Raw genomic sequence first — 21,722 nt, 5'->3', positions numbered from 1 at the left:
TAGACAAATCTGAGGGACATTCTACAAAACAGCTGGGCTATCATCTTCTAATGTCAAGATCATTAAATTCGAGGAAAGACTGAAGAACTGTTCTTCTAGATTAAAGGAGAATAAAGAGACACAACAAAATATAACACATAATTCTGAACTGGATCCTTCTACTATAAAGGGTATTATTAAGACAATTATTAAAAGGTGTTTGAAGGTGTTTGAAGATTAGAAGGTAGTATAATATCAGTATTAATTTCCTCATTTTGACTAATGTATTGTGGTTAAGTAGAAGATATACAATAAAATACTCAAAGGGGATGGACTATTGTGTCAACTTCCTTTCAAATGACTCCAGAAAAACAAAAGTTCTTTTAACTGGCATATAAAGAAGATCTTTACCTTCTCTATTAAGTTAGAGCTTATACCCAGATAAAAATAATGATGTTTGAAAGAGAGTATGTTTAATAACTCAATACATACATGTCTTATAGGTAGAATTTCAGAATGTTTAATAACATATAAAAAATTTTTCAGGCACATTAGCAAAAGGTTTATTAGGCAGCAGAACCAATAAAATCAAGAACCTATAGTCTGCTTTCTCAAGCTGTCAAGCTCTAAACACCGTGCTGAATTCTTGAGTCTACTGGAATCCACAGCTGCCCACTTTTATTTTTCCCCACAAAGTCTGGCTCCGTACTGGCAGCAAAGGAGTTAAAGGTAGCCATTTGTGAGTACAGGTGATTTCTAACTTTCTAGCAAACAAAATTATGTACCTTACAACTTACAAATGTAATATTAAAATTAAATATTAAAATTATTTTTAAATCGTCTTATGGGTAGGATGAGAAATAAAATTTTAATACCTTGTTGCCTACCTACAAACTTTTTATACAACAAAAATATCCTTTTAATTTTTATAAACTAGATCAAAACATCCCTTTCTAATGCTGAAGCTACAAAATTTAATAGAGTTCAATTAAATTCCTGTTCATCCTCTAAATGTTTGTAATTTATAGATAGAAGCAGACCAAAACAAAAGACTATTAACAGTACCTATCAAAAGATCTAAACTGCACAGGTTGTTCAACAGATAGATCACCGAGAGCTCCAAGGCAGGCTGGGGGCAGAAGGGCAGGATCCACTGTGACTCCATCTGCTGGTATATTAACCAAGCTTCGAAGAATGTCCTTTACATTGACATTTTTTGAAACTGGAACTGATGACGCAGCCTTGTTATCCAACTCATTTCCTCCATCATTTTTGGTTTCCTGAGATTTACTGACTTCTGAAGAAAGAGTGCACAGCGCCTCACTGATTGCGTCTGGGCCTGCACTGACACTTGGAGCTACATCCGCACTGCTTCCTAAGCCAGCAGCTGTCTCTTCCCCAATGCCTGAGTCCCGCCTTCGAGTAGATGACGTGCTTTCAGATTCTTCCACTGAGGCTGGTGTTAACGGACTAAATGCTGATGGTGTATTTTCTACATCTTACCCAGAAACAGAAGAAAAGTAAGAAAAAAAAATTTAGACCCAATTTTTAAAGGGTACATTCAGTCCTAACAGCCATCTACTAGTTTATTTACTTTTTTAAGTTTTTATTTTAATAAGTTTTTTATTTTAATTTCAGCTTGTTTACACACAGTGTTATATTAGTTTCAGGTGTACAATGAAGTGATTCAACACTTCCATACATCACCCACAAGACCCTGTGCTCATCACAGTAACTGTACTCCTTAATCCCCATCACCTAGTGAACACACCCTACCATCTACTATTTTAAATTATGAAATAAATGGCACATTCTAAAAGGCAAAAATAAATTACATAATCTATATAATACACTGCATTAGTATACCTATAATCAAAATAGATGCTTTAATAAAAAACTGAGAAAAATAAAAATAAATGATAACAAACTATCTGAGAAAAACGCACCAAACTGAATATAACATACCAATGGAGGGTAACACAAGGTTGAAAGCCAATGGCCTACAAGAAAAAACCCAAAATCCTTAGGATAAAATAAAGACTCTTCAATAATAGAAGTCTGCTAGAATGTAAACTTAATCAGGGCAGGGAATTTGTCTTCTTTAACACTTCACGGCCAGCACCTGTAACAATGCCTGGGCTCACAATAATGCCTGGTAAATAGTAGGTGGTCAGCAACTATTTATCAGATGACTATTCATTTCCAACTTTGTCTCCTGCTACTCTTGCCACCAAATTTTATACTTTACAACACCAAATTACTTGCAATCTGCTGAACATGAGACAATGTTTTGGGTTTCTGTGCCTTTATACAATATTGCTATTTCTTTGGACAGTAATTCTAAGATTTCTACCTCAGTTTCTACTTTCTAAAAAACATGTTATCTCTACCATGTGCAAAAATAATTCGATAATCTTGAACATCTAGTTCAACAAGGAGCATCACCTATTTTCTCTTTTTGACTTTCATTCCCTCTAATCAAGCACTCACTGCATTCCAACAAAAATGCTCCATCTTGCTAAATCCAGCGGTCACCAAAACTCTCCATCTTGCTAATTCCAATGGTCAGTTCTCAGTCCTAATAGTACTTGACACAGCAGCAGCAAAAGTTCATCCCCTCCAACTTGGTAATACTTTTTTCACTTAGCTAATAGGACATCATACTCTTCTGGTTTTTCATCTATTACCTCACTGGTTGTTCCTTCTCAATTTCCTTCACTTCTTTTTCTCCCTGATTTCTTAGGTTGGAGGGACTTAGCACTTAACCTTCCCTTTCAACATTTATTCCCTCAGTGATCTCATTCACTCTTAAACTTTTAAAATACTTTTAAAATCAACAACAGCAAAGATCAGACTTAAATAAGTGCCTACTCTACATCTTCTATGTCTAAAAGATATCTCAAACTCGATGTGTTGAAAACTGAATTTATCTTTCCCTGAAAAGGTTCGCCTTCGGTCTATCCAACTGCACCTTATAGTCATTCTTGATGACATTCCAACTTTCACATAACCACAACTAGTATTTAAATCCTGTTCTCCAGGATTTAAGAGGATATATCCAGAATCTGACTACTGCTCACCAGCTCTACAGCTCCCACCTTAGTCCATCCCAAAATCCATTCTTCCCTGAATTATTGTAATATCCTCCCAACTGGTTGTGTTAGACTGTTCCATTAATAATCCTGTTTGGCCCATGCCTCCTGGTATTCACCCCCTGATTGTGGCTGGGCCTCACTTACTTTAACCAACAGAATGTGGCAGTGGGCCTGTTCTGTGCCCAATCTTTACAAAGGTCTGGCAGCTTGTGCATTTCTCAGAATCCCTGAACACCTCTGTAAGCAAGCTGGCTACCTTACTGGAGAGAACGTGTACAGAGACTACATGAAAAGATAGAGGCCCTCCAAACTAATGATGGAACACAAGGAATTTCAGCTGAGACCAACTGTCAAGGCCCAAGACATTTAACACCAGCTGAACCACTTCAAGTCTGGCAGCCTCAACTCTTGGAGCCATCCTAGCTAGGCAGTAGATGTGTGAGTAGAAAAGCCACTTCAGACCCCAGCAAACACTGTTTAGAGCAGGGATGAATTATGCCCATTGTGCCCTGTCCAAACCAAATTCACAGAATCATGACAACAAGATTAAAACAGTTATGGTTTTAGCCACTGAGCTTCAAAGTAATATGTTACATGCAGTATATAACTAAAACAGGTTTTTTTCCCTGGCTCTCTAGAATGTATTCTCCATACAGAATCCCAACTGTTACTTTTAAAAACAAGTCAATTCTAACTCCTGTCTCAAAACCCTCAAATAATTCTCCATTTTCCTTAGAGTAAAAATCCATACTACATTTCTCCTGGTCATCCCTAGTATTTTTCTCTATTCGATTTTACCTTTTCTTAGCACTCACCACCTTCTAAAATACTATACAATTTACTTATTACCTGCACTTCTTTTCTATCTTCTCTCACTAGAATATAAGCTCCAAGAGGGCATTTTTTTTCCTCTTTTCTCCAAGTACCCAGTAGGTACTGAATGCATGTTTATTAAATAAATAAATCGCCTCTACTGAGTGGTAGCTACTGCTACAACTAAAATAGTTGCTTCTCTAACTATACCTTTATAATCTGCAGCTACTTCTAGAACACTCCAGTTATTACAGTTTTTTGATAACAAATCTGTCTCTTATAAAACATGATTTATTCTTCACAATAAATGCCAAAGCAAACAAAAACGTTTAACACTTTATGTGCAAAGGATAACATTTTAATTAAAGAAGAGATATCGTCTCCCAATTGCAACTACCTACATGGTCCTTAAAATAAATTGAAATATTTAGCTGTTAATTTAAAAACGTACACTCTCACTTTATGCATACACCTATTTAAATTGCAGAATCAGTATTTTAACTATTAGGTAATGTTTTACTTAAACCTTGGACGCCAGATAACAAGATATGGAAACTTACCAGGAAGTGATAAATTCCCATGTTCACTACTAGTTTCCTTAAATGACTGGTTGCGCCTTTCATTTTGGGGTTCCAAAATGTCTCTATACTTTGAGACCATAAGAACAGAGATAAAGTACACAACTGCCAAGGCTAAAAACTGAGCTTGTTTGCTATCCTCCTGGGGAAAAATAAAAGTAGTTGATCATGCCACTACTAAATGAGATGTATCAATCTTATTTTATGTGATAACATTTAAATATAAAACATGGCCAAAAATCTTTCAATATATGCAGAAAATAATAAATTCACCTTAGCAAAGAGTAGGCAAAGACTTTTGAAAAAATGCCTGTAAATGAGAGGTTTTATGCTTGTGAAACATGGAAAGAGAGAATTTGGCTTGTTTTTGAAAATTAAGTAACTCAGTCTGAAGACATATATGGCCCACTATACTTCATAAAATTAATCAAGTAAGAAATTATCATTATATATGAATAATTATTTTTACTTCTAATCATAAGAATTAAAATATGTGTTAAAAAATCACAATTTTCCTAAAAGACAAACATTCAAGAAAAAAAAAAAGTGAGGTAATCAGATACAGAACAGGATGCCAAAGGAATTCTCAGGAGTATTTTAAATAGTACAGACAACCAAGTGTCTAAGATTGAAAATATGGTGCCTGCCAGAAAGAAAAGGACAAACTAGATTGACCTCTACAAGAGACCAGGGCTTCATCTTAGCTCTACAGATCACCTACATATCTGTATACTGATGACCTCTTCATCTAGTCAAATCTTCCATCTTCAAAGGGACCCTGAACACATCACTATTCTGATAACTTTTCAAAATAATTTAAAGGAAAAACTCACACTTGTCCATCAAATTCGGAAAACTAAAGGTACCTTGAATAACAGATAAATTTAGGATAAGGAAAACAAAGAACACTGTTGTCTGGAAGATAAATAAATGGCAACCAAAGGTGCAAATGAAACTAAAGTTAATTAACCAGCGTCAAATGTGTTCGACACAATCAATTTCTGGGTGTATGTGATATCGTGCTCTACCTGAACATTTCCACTTGATACAATTATTAGAAGTATTTATAATCTGACAAAAATCTACAGTAATCTTTAGGGTCATATGCAAGATCTTATTAGTCTTGATGGAAAAGTTATATGTACATTTTCCCTTTTTTATTAATCATTTCTTTTCTCTAGACACTCCTGTGTTCTGCTGCCACACGATCCTGACACTATTATAAGAACTGTTGCTAATGATGGCAACATTTAAAATGTAGTTAAATAACTTACTTGATCTTTTTTTTTTTAGATTTTATTTATTTATTTGAAAGAGAGAGAGCATGAGCAGGGGTAGGAGCAGGAGAGGGACAAGCAGACTGCACTGATCGTGGAGCATGATGGCAGGGCTCCATGTCATGACCCTAAGATCATAACCTGAGGCAAAATCAAGAGTTGATTTCAGTTGATCAATCAGCTGACTGAGCCACCTAGGCACCACTTGATTGTAACTTCTTAATCTATTACAAATCATCTATGCCTATCTACTTCTTAGCCCATTAATAAGTTCAATATTTACTTATTACCATATAAAATTTATAGTGCAAGCCTGATTTCTGTCCAATAAGAAACATCCAAGAGATCCATACGTTTAAGTCCTAAATCCCGAAATAAATTTGTTTTCAATTGTAGCTGTCACTTACTGAATACTTACAATGGATCAGGCACTATACTATACTTCAAACACGTTCATTAACCCCTTTGAACAAGATGAGGCCTAGAGAAATAATTTACCTAAAGACATAAAGTAAGTGAGAAAGCAAACATGAACTCAGAGTGATTAAAAAGTTTAGCACTTAACCTCAGGGTAATAACTTTCTTTATATTGTTGATCTAAGGTCATTTCCTTTTTCATCAAAGTTTGCTTTATGCTAAAAGAGCCTCCGGACAGAGTCTGGGAAATACGGTCTTTTCTCTTTTCTAAAACTCCTACAAGGTGATTATAAAACTTTTTAAATTACAAAAAATTTTTTTAATTATTTATTACTTTCAGAAATTACATGTTAAGGGGCGCCTGGGTGGCACAGCGGTTAAGCGTCTGCCTTCGGCTCAGGGCATGATCCCGGCTATCTGGGATCGAGCCCCACATCAGGCTCCTCTGCTATGAGCCTGCTTCTTCCTCTCCCATTCCCCCTGCTTGTGTTCCCTCTCTCGCTGGCTGTCTCTATCTCTGTCGAATAAATAAATAAAATCTTAAAAAAAAAAAAAGAAAGAAAAAGAAAAAGAAATTACATGTTAAACATAAGAGATATCTAATTCTTTATCCAAATAGCACGAAATAAAAAGTTGTTATCAAGTTCTAAAGAGCCAAATCATATAGAGCCAGGATGAGTTTTTATTTCATTTTAAGTGCTATGCGAAGCCATTAGAGGATATTTAAAGCAAAAGAGTTATATTACCTATTATAGATTTTTAAAGATCACTGTAAGAAAAACAAAACTATAGGGCAACGGACTCAAAGAAAAAAAAGGGGGGGGAGAAAGCAGCAGCAGTATTTGGTCCCAAAATGAACCACAATCAGTGGGTTCTGGGGAAAAAAAAAAAAAGTAAATAGTTTCTTAATTAAAAGAATGATACAGCTACCAAAAAGCAAAAAAAAAAAAAAAAAAAAAAAGGGGAATTTNAAAAAAAGAGGAGATTTAGGGAAGCAGTATACCTAATGGTTAAGATCAAAATTTCAAGAACCAGATTCCCTAGATCCTTAACCCACTTCCACCTCTTACTACTTGTGTGATCTTAGATGATTTAATCCAATACTTCTTTCTCATAGGATTATTGTATGAATTAAAGAAACAGAGCATCCAGTTGAATGCTTAAAATGTAATAACTATTAACGATAGCTAGTAACTAGATTACCTCAACTACTACTAACAAATTATACATGTGTATAAAACTTAGTCAAGAACTCAAGAGAGGACTAAAACCCTACAAAAAGAGGAGGGAAAATTAAAAATTAAAGTTATAAAGTTTATTAAAAAAAACTTGCAGAACATCCAGTACTTAAGAGGCAGTAAGTATTCAAAACACATTAACTAATGATGATATTACAAATGCTGATGAGTAGGATCACAAATAATTTTTATTTTCATCTTTAGACTTTCTTATACAATTTTACAATTTGTATGCAAAACTGTGCCATTACATCAAAATCAACTAAAACAAACATGTTTTTAAAAATTAAAACCATCACACACACCATTTCATCATGTACCTTTGTATCATAATTCTGTTCCTTTAAGGGAAAAAGATCCGATATTCAGCAAAAATAATATGCCATTCAGAATTTGAACATTTCATTACGTTCAGAGTATAGATTCTGGAGTTTAAGACTGCTGGGTTGGAATCCCATCATTTACTAGCTCCGTTAGCTTGAATAAATTATTCAAGCTCTCTGTTCCTCAGATTCCTCATTTATAAAATGGGAATTACAAAAGTATACAACTCAAGAAGTTGTTGGACTTAGGACATGTGAGGCACGTACAGTGCTTAATATGTAATTATATATTGTTTTTAGTATTATTACTCTGATATATTAACTCCATTTATATAAATAATACTTTTCAATATTCTAAGATTCTAAAATCACTGTCAAAAGAATTGGTTACTAGCCCCTCTAATATCAAGTCAACTACTGTTATATCACAAAGAGTTCTCACTCTCAATACTCTGACCTTAGAGGAAAGATGTATCAGCTAAGAGTATATGAAAGAAATACTGTAACTTACTATATCTCTGAAGACAACTGCCCTAAGCCGATTAATATCCATGTCTTGTAGGAGCTTGTCAAAATCTCTTACTGGAGATATACCACCAGTTACAATGTCCACAGGACTCTATTTAAGACAAAAAATTTATATATACATTATGTAGACATTTAAAAAAATTAGCACAGTTTTCCAAATACCAGGGGGAAAAAGTTATAAGGCTGTTCTTCCCAGTTTATTTTTCCTACTTCCTTCTCTCTTTTTGGGTACTGGAATAGAGGTGGGGGTTACAGAAGGGAGTCATAAAGGAAAAAACAAACTGCATGTTAACTTACGAAGTACATGAAATACAAATTGACATATTCAAAGGAAAAAGTTATCAAAGACACAAGAAAAGTAAACATTTGGAAATGAAGACAAGATTAAGTATAAGCAAATCTTTACTGTATATTTAAACACAAATATTTGAATGCGAGTCCACAGACTAAAATAACTATTTCAGAACCTCTGTCAGATTTATTTAACTTTTTGTTGAAATGAACAAATTTACGATCTTAATCATAAAGTAAAAGGCACTTTATTTAATTAATTATTCTGTATGCTTACCTTTGCTGCAGATTTCCCCATGGGAATCAGGCTGTGCATTGTTTTCTGGCCTTTGGCTGTATCTCCTCTAGCTTTCAGTTGTGAATGCTGTTGACACTCTAAACAATTCCTTACTGCCACTGCACACACTGTAATTTATTTTAAGAATAAGATTGGGCAAGAAAAGAAAAAATTTTTTAAGATTTTGGAATGGATAAAAATCACCTACATAATACGATTTACATAAGCTTTTATCTGAAACAGATTACCTTCAGCAAATTCCTAAAATGTCCCTGCACTTTATCACCTAGTGTTTGTTTTCTGACTTTGTTAGCTACTCTGTTAGGGCCCCGTGCTAAGAGAGAATCATTTCAGGAATCTTAATCAACAGGCCAGTGTTTCATAGATCTCACCGAAGCTAAACTAGAATGATCCTAATTAAGGAAAAGATAGGGAAGAAAAGAACTGAAAGATAGAAAAGAACAGAAAACAAATCACACTGCCATGAACTAGTCTAGGATAATAACCTGCCACCACCTTCATCAAAGCAAAATAGTTAAACTTAAAACTTGCATGTATTTCTATGTATCATTATAGCATGATATTAATAGAGACTGATAGATGGTATAGCATTTATAGAAAATATTTACAGCATCTACATTTTACTGGATCTCATTAAAACCATTAAAAAGGTGGGGGACAGAAAAGAAAGAGGCTGTGATTAATATACAATCCAAAATAACCCCTCTAGTATTATGCTAAATGAAACAAGTCAGACTGAGAAAGACAAATACCAAATAGTTCCACTCATAAGTGGAATCTAGAAAAAAGAAAGAATAAACAGACGACAAGTACAGTCAGGCCTATAAATACAGGAAACAAACTGACGGATACCAGAGGGGAGGGTGGTAGGAGGTGGGCAAAATGGGTGAAGGGGAGAGAGAGATATAGGCCTCCAGTTACAGCATGAGTAAATCAAGGGAATAAAAAGCAGAACATAAGGAATAGAGTCAATGATACTGCAACAGCAATATAACTGGACACAGCCTAACGTACAAACCTTTCAACTCACTAAGTTGTATACCTGAAACTAATGTAAATTGTGTGTCAACCATACTCAAAATAAGAATTTTATCCAATAGAAGCCAGTATATTTATAAGCCAAAGGCTCCCCAAATCTTTGTTCAAGATTTGATATTTCAGTATATTACTATCAGATATTAACCTTTTTGTTGTTTTTGACTGAACACCTTCATAAATACTGTACTCTTAAAAGGGTGATCTTCTCTGAGCATAAATCTTGTAGCATTCATGTTATATGTAATTATGAACTATTACAGAGTCTGTAATAGCACTGTTCGCTAACCACTGAAAGAGTTATATAAATCCCAGAATTTGGATGTAACATTTACAACAGCTTAAAGTAAGTAGTAAATTAAATGCATCACATGTTCAAAAAAACAATTACCTCTCTATATGTCTCCCCAGTCAGACAATTACTCAGATTACTTAGAAATTAATTTTGAAGTTTAAATGATGAATCAGGTAATGCAAAAGCGATTATGAATTGCTTGATATCATGTAAATCATCTTAATTTCCAATCAAATCAGTAGCACTCAGGGTATTTGAACTGAACAAGAGTAGCAGAACAAATTAGGGACAAAATAGCAAACTTCTATGTGGACTCTAAGTACCACCAGACTGTCATAAGGCTAGCAGACAAAGAATTGAGACAGAGAAGTATTCAGAAAGTTGCAAGAGAACATCAAAAGTTAGAGAAAAGGAAGAAGTATAGTGAGGGAAGGAGGAAGAGAAAATATGGAATATAACTTTGTCAAATTTAAAATCAGGCCCAGAAAAATAACTTTTGCACTACTTTTGTCCCAGGTTGAATAAAATCAAGTTTGGGTATCACAAAGTTAAAAACTATGCCACATTCATCAGTTTCAGTATTACAAGTTACTCTTATTGTTGCCACCCTGCCTTCTTATCTCCAACCTCGGAAAAGAACAAGAGGAGACCAGGGATCAAAAATTTGGATTATACACCAAGCTTACCATACTCTATTAAAGAAATCTTGAACGAGTTGTTTTCTGAATCTCACTTGCATATATAAGAAGACATGGTGCTGGGGTAGATTAAATCATGAAAATGAGGGAGATAGAGTTGTTTCTCTAATTTCTGAATTTAATGCTTGAATACAGTGAAACACTGATAGTGCAGCCTTATACTTGTAATTCCAGAAATACACTCTTTATAGAAAAGTCACAAAGTTTTAAAAATGCCACATACAAAATTAATGGAGTGAAAAATATTTAAATTGTATTACTAACAGAAAATTTAAGGAAGTATTTATAACAGAAAGAATAGGAACACAAGGTAAACTATATTCAATTCTAACTTTACCAATTATAGCTTTTGGATTGTAAATAAGTTTCCTAATTTCTCTGATCTCAAATATCCTCATGAGTAGAAGAAAACAATTGCTGACTCACTGAAAATCTGCAATAACAAATGACAGTAGTCAATAAATGAATAGCTTTTGGTTTTTTATACTCACCATTTGAATCTCTTAATTAAAATTTGATTTTTTTTTAAGATTTTATTTATTTATGCGACAGAGATAGAGACAGACAGCAAGAGAGGGAACACAAGCAGGGGGAGTGGGAGAGGAAGAAGCAGGCTCATAGCGGAGGAGCCTGATATGGGGCTCGATCCCATAACACCGGGATCACGCCCTGGGCCGAAGCCAGACGCTTAACCGCCATGCCACCCAGGCGCCCCTTAATTAAAATTTTAAAACAAACTTCTAAAAATTGTGACATCAAGTTCTTTAGAGCATCCTAAGTTTAAAAGTACTCTGAAAAGCATTTTGAGTAAAAATGATCATTGCACCAAAAAAAAAGTCTATCTGTTCATGTAATAGATATTTCTGCTAAAAACGGGAAAATCTTTCTAACTAATTAGATTTTCCACTTTTAGTGTTATAGTACATGAATGCCTTATTTTTTATCTACCTTCATGTGGCCATAGTTCCCAAAGGTTTTGCTTGCATTTCTTCGTCCCCCTCACCCTAGTTGCTTTTCTCCATTTACTAAGCAAATCCTTAACAAAGTCTCAGTATTTACAACTAGATACAAGAAATTTTCTGCATAGAGAAAAAATTCTTCTGCCTCACCTAAAGGAAGCCCTAATGACACTAAAAATTCTTTTCATGTATTTTAACTTTTACCTAAGCCAGAGCTGCCGCCAGGAGAAGAACGGAGATTTAATAATTTCAGGAACTGCTTCAACAAATTACCACACTTTATTTTGATAAAGGCTGTACTGGAATGATGCTAGTTTAGAACTCTGCCACTCAAGTGTGTTTGTAAGACAGCAGTTTCAACGTCACCTGGGATTTGCTAGACAATTATAGACCTCACCTCAGACCTATATAATCTAACTGCATTTTAACAAGATCCTCTGGTGATTCTTGTGTAGAAATCATCTTAAAATTTGAGAAGCACTATTTTTGAGCAAAGAAAGACCGGAGGAGGAGTGGTAATGGTGACCACAATCAACCTGGATTTTTCAAAACATGTCCTTCCCCTAGCCAACTCTGTAATTACTAATATAGCATAGTACATACATAATCTTCACTCTTTGGAGATTAAAAAAAAGCATATGACAAATTGTCTAGCACACATTTTTCCACTAACAGATGAAATATAATTTTCAATCTAATATTTCAAGATTACTGAGAAATCTTCAAGTAAATTCCTAACTAACGGGTTTTAACATCTCACCTAGTCGAAGACACTGTCGCAAAATTCCACCAGAAGACATACTTTTTTCAGCTTCAATTTCAGTAAAGCCAAGAGAACTTGCAAATATAAGCACATCCACAAGGCTGATCAGCCTCTGCAAAAATGTTACAGAGGCTTCTATTGAAAGGCCTTGAGTAGGTTCAATATTTTCCAGCTCATGCTGTAAGGAACAAAATTTGACATTTACATCTATATTGTCATCAACATCTAGTTTTCTTAGATACATTTCCCAAATTTCTAAGTTTTATAAAAAGCCAGGCTTTCAGATATCTAGTTCAACAGAATGACTTCCTTTTTCATCTAAAAAGAAGGCAATGTAACGTACAGGTGAACCATCATCAGTCATATTCACTAGCTGACTCATTCCTAAGAAATCAACATAGTTTTTAGTCCTTTCATTCCTGGAACATGTAACTGTAAGAGATCCAGTTGCTTTTTTGGCTTAGAACGCCTATGATACGTAACCACCACATTCAACTCTTAATCAACAAAGATTCATAACAATCATGCTTTCACACCAATTTTATATAATAGTTAAGTCCTTACTGTAGCCGATGTAGCCGCTGAAAGCAATGGCAGTATACCCCCACAAGCCATGACCATATTGTCCATCACTTGAGAGATGAGATGAATTGTGTTGTGTACAAAGATGACGTTATCACTGCTATTCACGAAGTCCATAACTGTCTTTGTTGAATGGCTGGCCAAAGATAAATGATGTTTACTGATAAAGCTAAAGAAAAGAAATCAGTTTGCCTACTTGAGGGGAGGGAGGATAAGAAGGTGCTTTCACTTCATCTTGAAAGCTGAGGTAATGATAATGATAGAGCAGGCAACTTGAGGATGTACTTCCTTCAGAAGATGTAGACCATTCCATATCAGGAGATACTATCCATGCCCCTTTTCAGTGCTGAACATATAACACTATTCATCTTGCATATCAAAAATTGAATTATCCTTAACTGGGAACAAAACTGAGAAGTCATGTAGCAAAAATTAAGAGGTAGATGGTGTTAAATGTGCTATTAAAAATAAACTTTCTATTAACATTTTCTTAGATAATCCCATAAAATGTTTTCAAACAGTGTTAAGTGTAGTATACAAATAACAATAACCAATTAGGCATTTTAAATCATAAATCATACAATAGATAATCTGAAATATACAGAGGTTTTATATCAAAATTCCATTGGAGAACTGGATGCTCTATTTAAAGTCCAGGTTTTTTTTTTAGTACTCCTAGTAATAAACCACTTTAGTAGATCTACCTTCAGGTGAATTATATGCTATAAAATATGCTACAGGAAATCTGCAGCAAATTTTTAAAAAAATCTCTGATTTTAAAGTTTTTGTACTTCAGACAGGGTAGCTTATTTTTATAATGGAGAATAAAAGTAAATTCAATAAACTATACCAAAGAAATAATTTATATTTTACTTTTTAACCAAATGTCTGAAATTAATTGCGAAATGTTAACTATATAAACTTCTTTGAAAACAAAGACCAGGGGTTCCCTGGGTGGCTTAGTCGGCTAAGCGTCTCACTCTTGATTTCAGCTCAGGTCATGATCTCAGCATCGTGAGATCAAGCCCCACGTTGGGTTCCGCACTGGGCATGAAGTCTGCCTAAGATTCTCTTTCACCCTCTCTAAAAAAACCAAAGACCAAAAAACAAACAAACAAAAAGAATAAACTTTATACACATCTTCTGTAACAAACATATGGACAAACCTTCTCCACATCTGTATATCTGTTTCTATTGAAAATAATAGATCAGTGAGCAAACGCTGATGCATTTGAGACCATTTGAACTCAGGAATACGAAACAGAGCAGATCTGGAATCCCTCCTTTGTCCATTAACTCCATCTGGTGCTATTCCTTGACCTGGTTCCTCCTGCTGCCTTGACATCTAATACAGTAAATTTAAAAGAGTAGTAAAATAAATTCAAAGAATGCATTAATAATATAGTAGCTTCAGTGCAATTCATCTAACAAATTATCATATTATAAAATACTAAGGAACCAAATTAGAGAAAAATTATCAATGAGTAATAACATTAAAACTTTAACACATATAGAGCAAAGTTATCAAAAATGCTAAACTACCATAATTCAACAGTAATTAGCTTGCAACCATGTTAGTATTATTCCCAGCAAATGTAGCATTTTTTAAAAGAAATGATTCTTAGATTTGAATATTAGCATGAAAGAAGGCAGTACTGGATTATAAATTGGTTAGAATTAAAAACAAACATAAAGATAACAGAACTAAGAACCAACAAAATGGTTGGCTGAACAGAAAGGGAAATGACAACATGCAATCAACCACTGTCTCCTGAATCACTTTGAGATACTAGTAAAGGAGAAAGAAGTACCTTTATATCTCAGAAAGGCTCCTCCCCTCTTACAAAGTAAACAGACCTCATGGTCTGTTTCCTCATGGAAGGAATCTTAAACTACACACTTTATATATAAAATTATACACTGGCAGGTGGTTCTGCAGGAAGACAGTCCTAGATTTTGTTGGAGAATTAAGGTACTAACTATGACTGGGTTATCAAATAAAGGGTAAAGGCAAGTATTTCCAATATTTGCTTTATAAACTAGAATTATTACAATCCTATAACTTGAAAGTAGTAACGTTTGGTGATGCCTTGGTAATAAAAGCTGCCATTTAATGAACTCACACTAAAATCTTGCACTAAAGATAACAAATGTAATCTTTACATTCATTGTATTTATATAATTGCAAATAGGGTATGAACCAACTCCAAAATAAAATATAACTATATACCCTTGCACTATTTTAATTCAATGCAAATACACTTCAAGAAGATAATAAATATAATCACCTCAGGCACAGGTTGATGAGGATGACATGCTTCTGTGTTTGTACTGGCCTTCAATTCCAATTTTTCAGTATCTGTAGCAACACTGGAAACATCTAATTTAGCAATCCTCTGCTCAGAAGTAGTAGGAGACTCAAAGACAGGAGAATCACCAATTAATTTGGTTTCTCTTGCAAAGTTAGTTGTTTTCTTCCCTTCCTCTAGCATCTCACCAACGTCTGATTGTACAGGTGTCTGGGAAATAGTAGCATCTGGTGAGGTAGCCGAAGACCCTGATGCTGTCATAGTCAAGATTCCAGAATCTTTGGAATCTTGAGTTTCACCATCAGCTTGCTTCTTACTTAGAGATTCTTGCTCTTGAAATATTAATTTGTTGTCATTACTAAGCATGTCCAGTCTTTCACTGGCTTCAGATGCAGCTGGAGACAAACGATCTTCTTGGAGCTCTGTGGGTAGACTGGCTTCCTCGGTAGGACTACTTTCTACCTTCAGTTCTACATAATCATCATCATCTTCCTGTACTATAGACTTATCCAATAATTCTGGCACCTCTGAGGCATCCCCTTCTGAAGGAGAACTTACAGAAGCAGTTACTTCACTAACAGTCATTATATCTTTTTCACTTGTTTTAAAAGAATTAGAGGAAACAGTCTCAGCTTCTATCATATCAGAGGATACTTCTAAATCACCTGTATTAACTATTTCATTTATCAATGTTTCTTCTAACGGGACTTCATCTAGTAACTCCTGACTTTCTTGACCAGTTTTCCTTTCTTCATTAGATGTGTTAGGAGTTTGCAGTTCAACATTGGAAGCGGAGTCTACTGAAATTGTCTTCTCAACAGTTAACTTTTCATCACTATTTCTGGTGATATGAGGAGACACAGGACAAGGCTTCGTATCCGATTGCTGGGATGATACTGAAACATTAACATCCCTGATAATGGCAGAGACTGCTTCAACCGGACTTGAACATTGTCCTATTTCTTCATCAACTTTTCCCTGGTGTTCCCTAAACATATTCGCAAGATTTTCCTTGTGTATTTCAAAAGTGACCTAGATGAAAAACATAAGATCAGTCAAAATATGAAAAAAAAGAAAGAAAAGGGTATAGAGAACATAAAACAAAAATATTTAACAGTTTTTCAAATTAATGTTTTATATAATGCAATAAGGTAATTTTCTTAGAATATCCTTACCTTATAAAATAAAAAGTAAGTAAATCACAAAAACACAAAATTAAAAAAAAAAAAAAAACGATACCTAGACTTAATGCTGACAGGTAGCATGGCATTCAACCACAATAAGAACACCCTTGTCAATTCTTAGACATGTATATGAAAAGAATATACTACTCCACTATATCGATATATACCGCATATATATACTGTGTATATACTATACTGAATATACTGACCTCTTTAACTTGTACCAGCAACTAAATATATATATATACTATTGTGTAGGGCTTTGTGCCCTAAATAATACATTGTTTCAATTGCAATGAAAACCCATTTCCCCATGATTTATCCCCAACAGAGAAAAAAAAATCAATTAATTAGGTCCAATATTACAGCAGCTCTCCATATATTTATTAAGTTAGTAAAACATTTTCTTACTAAGCTAATACAAATTCTTTCAGCAATGAAAAAAAGAATACAACCATTCCCCAAAGGTCAACCACAATTTTCAAAGTCTACACTGGTCAAAATAATTTGCAAGTTCCAGGTCATCCATCCATCCATCCATCCATTACACTTCCATGTGAATGACTACTATGTAACTGGCACTGTAAACATCCCCATACCATGGTTAGCCTTGTACCCATTTACCTTGATAATTTTCTTATCAAAGTTTATTATAGCTACCATTATGTGATTGCCACTGGTATTATAATAGGAAACACCCCCCAAAAAGAAGTGTAATACATGCAGAAAGTATAGGCATAATTAAGTTTACCAATGCTAGAACTATCTGTCCCTATAATCTACACTACTATAATATACACAGCAAACGGAACCTTTAGTCAACAAACCTTTATTGAGCCCTAGTATGGGAGGATGGTTGTAAATGACAACAAAAGATGATTTTTTGTGTACAAAGATCCATAGCCCTTTTTGAATCATAGGCATGTATACACAAGGGTAAAAGGCAAACAAACATATAAATAATGCATTATGCACACTTTTTTATAGCAATTTACTAGCCTTTACTCAGGATATATACAGTATGCTTGTGCCATAATGGAATACAGTTCAAAATAGAAATGTTTAGGAAATAAACAGTTTCCTAATTCTAAATATTTGGGAAACTTTTTTTGAATATTTCAAAATGAAATGCATATATTCCACACCATAGAGTAAAATAGCACAGTAAACATTAACAAAATACCAATTTCTTTTATAACCAGAAAGCAAGCATTTTCTTGAACTAAGTTGTTGTTGTTGTTGTTGTTGTTGTTTTTAAGTAGGCTCTACACCCAACATGGGGCTTGAACTCACGACCCAGAGACTGTCTCATGCTCTACCAACTGAGTAAGCCAGGTTCCCTGACCTAAGTTGACCAATTCCTCTTCATTTACTCAGCAAAATTTACTGAACATCCTGGGGCGCCTGGGTGGCACAGCGGTTAAGCGTCTGCCTTCAGCTCAAGGCGTGATCCTGGCGTTCCGGGATCGAGCCCCACATCAGGCTCTTCCGCTATGAGCCTGCTTCTTCCTCTCCCACTCCCCCTGCTTGTGTTCCCTCTCTCGCTGGCTGTCTCTATCTCTGTCAAATAAATAAATAAATAAAATCTTTAAAAAAATAAAAAAAATAAAAAAAATAAATTTACTGAACATCCAAAGCATTCAGGCACTGTGTGATGAACAACACAATGTCCCTGCCTTCATGGAACTTACATTCTAATGAAAGAAACTGACAACATAAAAATACAAAAATATAAGATAACGTTAAGTAATAGAGCTTTGAAGGGGAAAAAAGAGAGTAACTGAAGATGACAGGCTAGGTGGGAGGGTGAGTTTAACTACAGTAACTGGGGAAGATCTCTAAGGATATTACATTGAACAGAGATAAGAATAAAGTGAGAGAACAAGTTACACCAATATCAAAAGGAAAAGAGTTTCAGGAAGGAAGAAAAATGAATGCAAAGTCCCTGGTCGCCAAAATGAGCTTGGTATGTTTGAGGAACAATAAGTTGAAAGAGAACTGTAGATGATAAGGTTACAGAGGTAGGCACTGGCTAGATCATACTTACAGAGAATTATAGGCTGTATTAAAGAATTTGAATTTTATTCTGAATGTGAGAGAGCCATCAGAAAATTCTGAGTAAGAGAAAGATGTCTGATTTCTTAAGGTATCATTCAGTCTATTTGGAAATCTGACTTTAGGAGGATCATTATTACACTGATATGACAATTATTATTGTCTACGGAAGGCAAGTTTCATACTACCAACCTCACAGTGATTTTGAAAATAGATCCTTTATTTCAACAACAGTCAGGGTATAAGTTTAGTGTTCCATAATCATTTGCTTTGATTTTATTCAAATTAAGAATTTTTAAAATTTCATAATAAAATATATCAATAAACATGAATATATACAGTTTATACACAGATTAGAGAATAATCTTTGGGGCGCCTGGGTGGCACAGCGGTTAAGCGTCTGCCTTCGGCTCAGGGCGTGATCCCGGCGTTGCGGGATTGAGCCCCACATCAGGCTCCTCTGCTATGAGCCTGCTTCTTCCTCTCCCACTCCCCCTGCTTGTGTTCCCTCTCTCGCTGGCTGTCTCTGTCTCTGTCGAATAAATAAATAAAATCTTTAAAAAAAAAAAAAAAAGAATAATCTTTAAATCCCATGTACCTACTATCCATGTCAAGAAATGGAACAGTACTACCTCACAACTCCTCTATGTGCCCATCCTCAACTTCCCCAACCCTATCAAGAGGAAATCACAATCCTAAAATTTTTACTGTTTCCTACATGTTTTTTTTTTTAACAATTCTACTACTATATAGTAAACATACTTATCATGTTTAGTTTGGGAAGCCAAGTACAGCACAAACCTAGCCAGCTTTATGAGGAAAGGGCAATATACCGTAATTAACTAAAGGCTACTAAAAGACAAGCTACAGAGAATCAATGAATTGGAACAGGGCTTCAGTTTCTCTAAGAGGATACATAAGGCTATTCCTGGGAAGTCTGTTGGCAAGGCCATTAGGAGATACTGGGAAATACACAGGTCAGGAGAATTGAAGCAACCGAGTGTGGGCCATGTAATAAATACCTGGCATGAATAAGATAGAGGAAGTAGACTACTTTATATTTTCCAATTCTCACCACGGTCTACCTCTACTCTCAGAAGTAAATCAAAGCAGACCACTTTTTTAAGCAGTGAAATGAGAAAGTTCAAGTGATCCACACAGGAGAAGCAGAAGAGAGAGCACGAACTGAATCAGTACATGGTCAAGACAAGCCAAGTAGTTCTAGGAATATGGGCCCATCACATGTAGGTAATTTGCTCTCAGGTTTTTTAAAAAACTGTTATAAACGTAGCTGGCATTTCATTGACAATAGCTTCCCCCCATATCTGTCTATTAAGTAAACTGTTCCAATTTAGAAGGACTGTCATATATCTGCTACACAGCTGCCATTACGGGATCTCCTTACTCCATTGTCCTGGAGATCCCTTCTTATCTCTCTTCTATGTCGCCTCTCCTGTTTCCTATGTCCCAAATTTTTCTCTTCGTTTCATTCTCTCCTTTTGGTGCTGTATATCCTCCAGTACCTTCTTGAAAAAAGGGTATATATAAACTAAGTTTTTGAGACCTGAAAACATATTTATTTTACCTTCATACTTGATTAGTAGATTGATTATAAAACCATAGGTTGGAAAGCATTTAACCTCAGAATTTGAAAAGTATTTCTTCATAGCCTTCTTATTTCTGTGCTTCCTGTTGGGAAGTCTGAGCCTACTCTGATTCCTGATCCTTTATAAGACTTATTCTGTTCCCTGTAAAATCTTGTAAAATCTCTTTGCTCCTAGTGCTTTCAAATTTCACACTGATTCTCAACATAGGTCTATTTTCATCCATTGTGTTAAATATCCACTGGGCCTTCCAATCTAGCAACAAATATCCTTGGTTCTGGGAAATTTTCTTGAATCAATTTTATTTTACACATTTGTCCCCCTTTTCACGTATTCTCACTTTCTGGGATTAGTATCTTTTGACATTGCACTGAATAGTCCTCTAATTTTCTTACCATTTCTCTATTTTCCAAGCCTTTGTCTTTTGATTCTACTATCTGGGAGAGTTCCTCAACTGACCCTTGAACATGTTTTTCATTTCTCTTTTGTGACTCTGGACTAGTCACTTGACTTTTCTGCTGCTTATATTTTTCCTCTCTAAAATGGGTTGTATAAGGGTATCAAAATCCCAGATTTCAAGTTATATTACAAAGCTATAGTGATCAAAACAGTATGGTACTGGCACAAAAATAGACACAGAGATCAATGGAACAGAATAGAAAACAGAGAGGAACTCACAACTATAAGGTCAATTAATCTTTGAGAAAGCAGGAAAGAATATGCAATGGGAAAAACAATGTCTCTTCAGCAAACAGTATTAGGGAAACTGGACAGCAATATGCAAAGAATGAAACTAGACCACTTTCTTATACCAAACACAAAAATAAGTTCAAAATGGATTAAAGACCTAAATGTGAGACCTGAAACCATAAAAATCCTAGAGGAGAACACAGGCAATAAGTTCTCTGGCATCAGCTATAGCAACTTCTTTCTAGATATGTCTCATGAGGCCAGGGAAATAAGAGCAAAATAAACTATTGGGACTTCATCAAAATAAAAAGCTTTTACACAGCGAAGGAAACAATCAACAAAACTAAAAGGCAACCTCAACAATAGGAGAAGATATTTACAAATGATGTATCTGATAAAGGCTTAGTATCCAAAATATATAAAGAACTTATACAACTCAACACCCAAAAAACCAAATAATCCGATTAAAAAACGGGCAGAAAACATGAATAGACATTTCTCCAAAGAAGATGTACAAACGGCTAACAGACACATGAAAAGATGCTCAACATCTCAGCATCAGGGAAATACATATCAAAACTACAATGGGCTATCACCTCATATCTGTCAGAATAGCTAAACTCAACAACACAAGAAACAACACGTGTTGGCAAGACCATGAACAAAGGGGAACCCTCCTGCACTGTTTGCGGCAACACAAACTAGTACAGC

General features: G+C 34.9%; 1 protein-coding gene across 5 annotated transcripts in view; it reads right to left on the bottom strand.

Moving 5' to 3' along the window:
* Positions 1-21,722, bottom strand: part of LRBA (LPS responsive beige-like anchor protein) — a 725,452-nt gene that overhangs the window by 537,029 nt on the left and 166,701 nt on the right. For all 5 annotated transcript variants that reach the window (XM_034661533.1, XM_034661532.1, XM_034661534.1 and 2 more), the window contains 8 exons: positions 15,458-16,510; positions 14,336-14,514; positions 13,152-13,305; positions 12,585-12,765; positions 8,817-8,944; positions 8,232-8,339; positions 4,448-4,607; positions 1,045-1,477 (listed from right to left, as the gene is read on the bottom strand). In XM_034661533.1, the coding sequence (XP_034517424.1) occupies positions 1,045-1,477; positions 4,448-4,607; positions 8,232-8,339; positions 8,817-8,944; positions 12,585-12,765; positions 13,152-13,305; positions 14,336-14,514; positions 15,458-16,510 (2,396 nt within the window). The remainder of the gene's footprint in view (positions 1-1,044; positions 1,478-4,447; positions 4,608-8,231; positions 8,340-8,816; positions 8,945-12,584; positions 12,766-13,151; positions 13,306-14,335; positions 14,515-15,457; positions 16,511-21,722) is intronic.

The sequence above is a fragment of the Ailuropoda melanoleuca genome, chromosome 5 (genome assembly GCF_002007445.2).
Source record: "Ailuropoda melanoleuca isolate Jingjing chromosome 5, ASM200744v2, whole genome shotgun sequence".
Classification (NCBI taxonomy): Eukaryota; Metazoa; Chordata; class Mammalia; order Carnivora; family Ursidae; genus Ailuropoda; species Ailuropoda melanoleuca.
Note: the sequence above shows the minus strand (reverse complement) of the source record. Positions and strands in the feature narration are given on the sequence as shown.